The 7,576-nt window shown below is 45.0% G+C and overlaps 1 protein-coding gene across 1 annotated transcript; it reads left to right on the forward strand.

The window, feature by feature from the left end:
* Positions 1-2,004: 2,004 nt before the first annotated feature.
* cgrrf1 (cell growth regulator with ring finger domain 1) lies at positions 2,005-7,168 on the forward strand. Its single transcript, XM_007888142.2, has 6 exons — positions 2,005-2,159; positions 2,323-2,462; positions 5,202-5,379; positions 5,749-5,896; positions 6,049-6,156; positions 6,738-7,168. The coding sequence occupies exons 1-6, from the start codon at positions 2,056-2,058 to the stop codon at positions 7,143-7,145; spliced, it is 1,086 nt and encodes a 361-aa protein (XP_007886333.1). The 5' UTR covers positions 2,005-2,055; the 3' UTR covers positions 7,146-7,168.
* The last annotated feature ends 408 nt before the right edge of the window (positions 7,169-7,576 follow it).

Genomic DNA, 7,576 nt, shown 5'->3' on the forward strand with positions numbered 1-7,576 from the left:
AGTAATTGGGACGTCCTCCCGACATGAAAGGCGCTATACAAATATAATCTTGTTGTTGTTGTACATAGGCTCAGACAAATATACAATTTACTGTATCAAATTGTGAATAGCAGATTCCTACATGGATGTGTACCTTCTGGATCTATCTTCTGGAGTATCTGTATACATTGGGTGAGGACAAGGATAGAGTTTCAGTGATGCTTTCCAACATACAAATAAACAGCTGACTGAATGCAAAAATTTAAATTGGCCATTCAGGTGAGATAATAAAGAATTGGTATGGAACTGAGGATGAATCAGCGTTTTCAATGATTAAAGAGCAAAGCAAGGGTATAGGGCCCATTAGTATCCTGTGAACCTTGTCCAAATAGGTTACTTCTCTCCTGAGGTGATTAATTACCACCTTGAAAATTCCTTGAAATGAAGAAAAACTGCAGACGTTCTGGTTTTAACAATTTATTGGTACTTTTCTCTCTTTATGTGTGGAAGTTTCTGTCAAAGAATATATTACAGAACAATTTTAAATTAAAATTAACACAAATAAATCCTGAGAAAGCAGCTTACGATACCCCTTGAGACATTAAATGAGAGAAAAAAATAGGTGAGGCTCCAGTTAATATTTTTAGCACTTCAGCAAATACATGAGCTGTATCTCAGGTCACGACTGAGCAGTCCCTGACCCCAGTGACTGGACTGTCCTTCAAGGCCATTCTGGTTGGGCTGTCATTCGCAGTCCTCTGGAGTACTGTGGACCACCTGGTTCAGGAAGTAGACTACCAAGACACCACCAAGGTTTGGGGTCTATTGTGTTGGCGTGGATATGCAGAATGTTGGGGTTGGAGTGGATATATAGTGGGGTGGGTGTGCAGTGTATTAGGTTTGGTTGGATGTGCAGTGTGTTGGGGTGGGTGTGCAGTGTGTTGGGGTTGGGATGAATGTGCAGTGTGTTGGGGTGGGTGTGCAGTGTGTTGGGGTTGGGATGAATGTGCAGTGTGTTGGGGTGGGTGTGCAGTGTGTTGGGGTTGGGATGGATGTGCAGTGTGTTGGGGTGGGTGTGCAGTGTGTTGGGGTTGGGATGGATGTGCAGTGTGTTGGGGTGGGTGTGCAGTGTGTTGGGGTTGGGATGGATGTGCAGTGGGTTGGGGTGGGTGTCTAGTGTGTTGGGGTGGACGTGCAGGGGGTTGGGGTGGGTGTGCAGTGTGTGGGGTTTAGTGTGCAGTGGGCAGGGGCTTGGGGCGGGTGTGCAGTGTGTTGGTTTAGCGGGTGTGCAGGGGGTGGGTTGGGGCGCGTGGGCAGGGAAGTGGGCAGGGGGTTGGGGCGGGTGGGTAGGGGGTTGGGGCGGGTGGGCAGGGGGTTGGGGCGGGTGGGGGGGGGGGGGGGGGGGGGGGGGGGGGGGGGGGGGGGGGGGGGGGGGGTGGGCAGGGGGTTGGGGCGGGTGGGCAGGGGGTTGGGCGGGTGGGCAGGGGTTGGGGGGGGTGGGGGGGGGGGGGGGGGGGGGGTTGGGGCGGGTGGGCAGGGGGTGGGGGGGGGGGGGGGGGGGGGGGCGGGTGGGCAGGGGGTTGGGGCGGGTGGGCAGGGGGTGGGGGGGGGGGGGTTGGGGCGGGTGGGCAGGGGGGGGGTGGGCAGGGGGTTGGGGCGGGTGGGCAGGGGGTTGGGGCGGGTGGGCAGGGGGTTGGGGCGGGTGGGCAGGGGAGTGGGCAGGGGGTTGGGGCGGGTGGGCAGGGGGTTGGGGCGGGTGGGCAGGGGAGTGGGCAGGGGGTTGGGGCGGGTGGGCAGGGGGTTGGGGCGGGTGGGCAGGGGAGTGGGCAGGGGGTTGGGGCGGGTGGGCAGGGGGTTGGGGCGGGTGGGCAGGGGGTTGGGGCGGGGGTTGGGGTTGGGGCGGGTGGGCAGGGGGTTGGGGCGGGTGGGCAGGGGGGGGTTGGGGCGGGTGGGCAGGGGAGTGGGCAGGGGGTTGGGGCGGGTGGGCAGGGGTTTGGTCACGTGCTCCCGTCTCACCGCAGCACTTGTTACGCGCTGACGCACGCGCGGCCGCGGGGCCTGGCGGGAGGAAGGCCGATGGCTGCGCTTTTCCTGGTGATGTTGTTTGAGTACTCTCCGCTGTTCTACATTACCCTCATCTTCGTTTGCTTTGTCGTGACGACGGCTGTGATATTAGGATGGTGAGCGTCGGGACACAGACACACACACACAGAGTGACTGACTGACTGACTGACTGACTGCTGTTGGTGGTGGTGGTGGGGGATTGTTATTGTTATTGTTATTGTTATTATCGACGTTGTTGCGGAGGCTGCGCCGGTTATTACGGTCACCTTTGTCCCTCAGGTTTGTTTGGGACATTCCTGTCATAATCCGCAACTCCGAGGAGACCGAGTCCGGAGTCCCGGTGCAGAAGAAGCGAATGGTGCAAGTGACCAACCCCTTTGCGCTGGATGTGGCGGATCCGCTTTCGGCGTCGGTGACAGGTAACCCACCCAGTGAGGGCGCCTCCAAACTCGTTCTCCGCCGCTGCCTTTCGTCCTGACAGTCTTTAGTCTTTCTTTGTCATGTGTTTTTTTGTTGCTTAAATGCCTTACCTTAACTCACACGTGTGTGTGTGTGTGTGTGCGTGTGTGTGGTGTGTGTTCATGTTCCTAACCTTGTCCAGCGAATAAGTTTTCCTGGTGGTAATGCTGGAGTGGAAGCCTCTGGTCTGTGTTCCTGCTCCTGCTGAGGTATAGTTAACATGTCAACATCCTGTCAGATTTGGAGTAATCACCTTTACACACTTAACATTTGACCTTGAATTCTGCTACTTTCCTTCTGGTTCTCCCACGTGCATTTTTGTGGCGTCGGGTGAAGGTCGCCTCCACGGATTAGAAACATCGATACAAACTGAAGCTACGTGTTTGTTTAATGTAAGCAAATCCCCCGAGGTTGGACTGGAATTCCCTTGCTGTTCGCAGGAATTTCATTGATTGAGGAATTGTGTGTACGATTGGCCTAAAAGTGACAAAAAAAACTTGGGCTGCTATCTAAAGATCTACGGCTACATGCCCCATGACACGGCACAGCAAAAAACAATAAAGAACGGGATCTTTTTATAAAAGCAATGAGTGTAAATCAAGTTATTTTAATGTGATCTGCAAACGTAAACTAATCACAAGCAAATCATGTGATTCAATCTATCTACAGACTCGCTGTTCTACCATTGATTCTACCCGGTGTTTGCCAACACTCTGAGCAGTGGTGTGTATTGGTTCATGATGGTGTTCTTGCCATTTGAGAGGTGACACCCCCCCTGACAGTGGTACACTATATTGCCAACTCGCTTCCATTGCTTCTCCAACCTTCAAGATGAGACATATGTTGTAGACAGCTACTTGGAAAGTAACATTCACTTTCAGAAGAGTGAACAGTATTTCTGAGAGAGAATGTTTGCTGAACTGAGGTTGATTGATAGCCATGCCATGTGTGATCCTGAGGTGGGCTGAATGTATTGGGGTCCTTGAGGTGCACAAAATATTAATTTTAAACAATTTTCCCTTTTGTTTTGTTTTGGATTCCCTATCTATCCCATGGTGTCTTGGCCTCTTCTGCTCTGCACATCTTCAGTGTTAGTTCAAAGTTAGTACTCCGAAGGCCCCCTGGATTTGAATACCCTTTCACCATCAGATGGCTGTTTAATAAAGGAATATTAAAATACGTAAATGAAAAAATAACAATTTTTATAAACTAGTTTTATTTAATAAAATTCTCCTAATGGCAGGGGATTCAAACTCAGGAAACTTCAGGAGATTTGATTTAGGTCAAGTAAGCTGAAGAAGCTGCCTGAAGGAGTTGCTGAGAAGAAGAGGTTGAAGAACCATAAACTGTTTTCCAGGAAATAACATTTTATCTCAAAAGATGGCACAGCAGGGAAATTTGAGGTAGGTAATGTCTTCTCTTCCATCTAAAGCACACTCTCCATCGGAAGTATACCAGTCCATCTAAAAACAAGATCCCAATTGATATAACAGTTAGGGTTTCTACTCTGAGTTCCAGATCGTGTGTGTATTGCTATGGGGAGGTCCATTGCCCTCTACTTGGTAATTCCACAGAAGAGGACAATGAAAGATGACAAACCCATTGTGATGTACCGCTTGTCTGATGGCTGAAGTGCAGATTGGCAGAGGCCTGAGAACAGGACACCTGTTTTCACTCCACATGAGATGTGCGTCCAGACAAGACCTGTACTGTGTGGGATATATGGGTTTTAATCCTGCATTACTCAGTCATGTTTGAAGACTTGGATTGCTTCCTGCTAGACAGCCTTGCAGCTGAAAAACAGCTTGTTAAAGTGCTGCTTCATATTCCGACTTCTGACTCACTGAGAGTGTAAACATTACGCTATAAAACCTAGCCTTACTGGAAATGGGTTCAGTTGAGAATTTTCTATAGTTGTTTTAAATCCAAAGCAGCAATTCCCATGATAGCTTAGTGGGTAAAGTCAATACCACAGTGTCATGAAGGCTTACAGAGCATCAATGGCTGACATCACTCCCTTAGCTGATCTCAGATTTAGAACCACTAATGCATTCCTCAGGAGCCTTCGGGACCCTCATCCAAATATCTCTTCTTCATTTGTGAGCCTTGACAGCGATTGTTACCTGACGATTTGACTACTGAGGCATCAAAACAAACTTTGATCTCTGGATAATGAGATTGAACCTTGGATTTCTCCCCTCCCTCTGATTGCCCCAATTGGTATTTGAACCTAGAGCCTTTCAGATTATATGTCTTGGTGCAGCACATGGCAATTAATTTAATCACTAGGGATATTAGATTGAATTTTGCTCTATTGAAAATATCCAAAAAGTTACTGGTATTGTCAATGTAGATTCTGGAAATGAAGGAGGTGTTTGAAATATACTGACCTTTGGATAAATGTTCATGACGTACTATTTTTACAATGTTTTGCTATACTTACCCAGAACTGGTTAGTCTTGAATAAATCATAAATGGTTCAAATACTGTTTATTATGAGTGTCAAAAATTATATTATACAATATTAATTTTGTAGATCCTTATTAGAGAATTCACCTTTCAGTATCTACATTTTATGTGCACTTTTCAACCATCAGTCTGGAAGATAAGAATTTTATGGGCTCTGATGCCTATAAATAATTGGAGGAAATGGGTATTTACATAGTACAATGTGTCTTTTGTTCTGCAATTTCATGCAGGTAGAATAAGCCTAAAATCTCACTGTATAGAGAAATGTCTTTTGACCACCTACTGGGGATGCAGTGTTCAGAAACTCCAAGAAGGATTGCAGAAACACATTTACAGTTCCAGAATAAAGGAGCCAAATAATCTAGAAGAGGCAATAGATGGAGAATACCTGCATCGAGAACAATTTCTGTATCCTTTTTCAGTTTCAATGAATGCTTCAGTTTGGGTGCATATCTGGAAATTATAATTGTTTATTTTCGCATGTGTAACTTCTTGATTTATTTCAGTTTGAAGTTTCCACATGCAGACTTTCCAAGTTGTTTGTTATTATGACTCATAGACTTGACACAACGTTTAATATTGTGGAAGCATTGCTTGATGATCCAACTATCCTGGGCTTCTGAGTGAGAAGGAGGCATTACATGGAGATGAATTCTTTGTTTCAAGTAAAAACTTTCAAAACCATGCCTTGGTAAAAGAGAATGTGAACTAGTGCTTACTTCATTTATGCATCAGTTTTACTTTAGAATATTATTTTCATTTAACAAAATGAACTAGGATTGAAAAAGAAAGGACTGATAAAAGGTACTCTCAGTTGCCTAAAAATTCTTTGATTAAAGATTTTGGGAATCTCCCTCGAACACGATATCCACTGGTTGCAATGTTGACATTAGCAGAAGAGGAAGACCGAGAAGTTTATGAAATTGTAAGTGAATTTGTTGAGGGTCTTTTAAAAATATTTGTTTAAAAATGCAATATATTACTGGTTTTACTAAGTTTTCAGTTACCAAAATATCTTTCTTGAAAATAATATGTTGAGATAATAATCTTTCACTTAACTCCTGTGTTTCTCTCTAGGTTTCTCTGGTGACTGTAATTCACATCCCCGATGAAAAATATGAACTCACGTGCCGAATCTTGTATCAATATCTGCTCACTGCCCAAGGTCATGTATATGACCTTAAGGTAAATTTTACCTGTAAATGTTACAAGAAAATGGGAATTCAATTCCTTCTGATATTTTATAGATCTTTCAGGTAACAAATAACACCAACCAGTAATAGGTACCTAATGTAACTTCAGCAATTACATTTTCTACATATATACTATAATTGTGTTTTCCTTTTCTTCCCTACCTGTAAAGGCATTAATTACATTCAAATACAGTTTCTCTGGTCCTTTGCCCATACTGCACAGTACGTTATCACAAGAATTGTTTCAAATGGCCCTGACCCTGTGTTCTAGTTTTGATCTCTATCCAGTGTAAAGTGTAAGCAAGTGCAGGATCCAGTGTTGTGTTGTGTTGTGCTGTGTTGATGCTAAATAATGCTTGTGGAACTATAACCCTATTGGAGTTGATCCCTTTAGGAGAAAAGATAAGGAAATTGAAGGAAATAATTTGTAATATAACATATGGATTTTCCATATTTGTATTGCTCCTGAATTCAGCAGCTGGTAGTATTCATTGACTTGGTTAACTGAAAATAACTGCAATGTTAACCGCTCTTTTCACTAGTTAAAGAAGTTATTCTGTGTTTGTTATCCAGAGGCTTTTTATATCAGCTGATGACCACAGTCTTCCTTCAGCCAAGCCTTCGGAAAAGGATGAACGGACTAAAAAAATTTTGGAAACATTTGAGACCACAGAAGACCTTGATTCCCATGACGAAAGCAGTAAGGATTGCGTTGTGTGCCAGAATGCTCCTGTAAACTGGGTTTTGCTGCCCTGCAGGCACACCTGTTTGTGCGACCATTGTGTAAAGTACTTCAAGCAATGCCCCATGTGTCGGGAGTTTGTCAGAGAATCGTTTGCTCTCTTAGGTCTGCCAGTAAGAACAGAGATGCAGTGTGGTGCAGCTGAAGATCAAGTTGAAAATCAAATGGTTGTTGATGACTGGGGAGATGTAGATGAGGAAGAAATCCACAATGGTGTAAATGAATGGCTTGAACTTTAAAATAAAACATTGATTTTGCAATATTACAGCTTTATGTGCAATTTCCAACTATGAAGCCTTAACTGAAGAGTGAAAATGCAATATATTGTAATTTTGTTATCTAAATTATTCAGAGTATCTTAGAGTATATTATATTAGGTGTCAGGTGGTATCACTTTCGCTTCTGATTCAGAAGTTTGTAGGTTTAAGCGCTACATCGCACTTTGAGACTCATAGTCTTCTTGGCTGACACTCCAGTGCAAAGCTGGGAGACACTGCATTGGTGGAGGTACTGGCCTTTGGATGAGATGTTAAACTAGCTGCACGTTCAGGTGGACATTAAAGATCCCTTGGCACTAGTCAGAAATATAAGTGAGTTTCTCATGATGTCCTGACCAACAGTCCTCCAGACAGAATTGCTTATTCCATTCATGGCTATTTGTGGGACATTA

The sequence above is a fragment of the Callorhinchus milii genome, unplaced genomic scaffold, assembly GCF_018977255.1.
Source record: "Callorhinchus milii isolate IMCB2004 unplaced genomic scaffold, IMCB_Cmil_1.0 Scaffold9, whole genome shotgun sequence".
NCBI lineage: Eukaryota > Metazoa > Chordata > Chondrichthyes > Chimaeriformes > Callorhinchidae > Callorhinchus > Callorhinchus milii.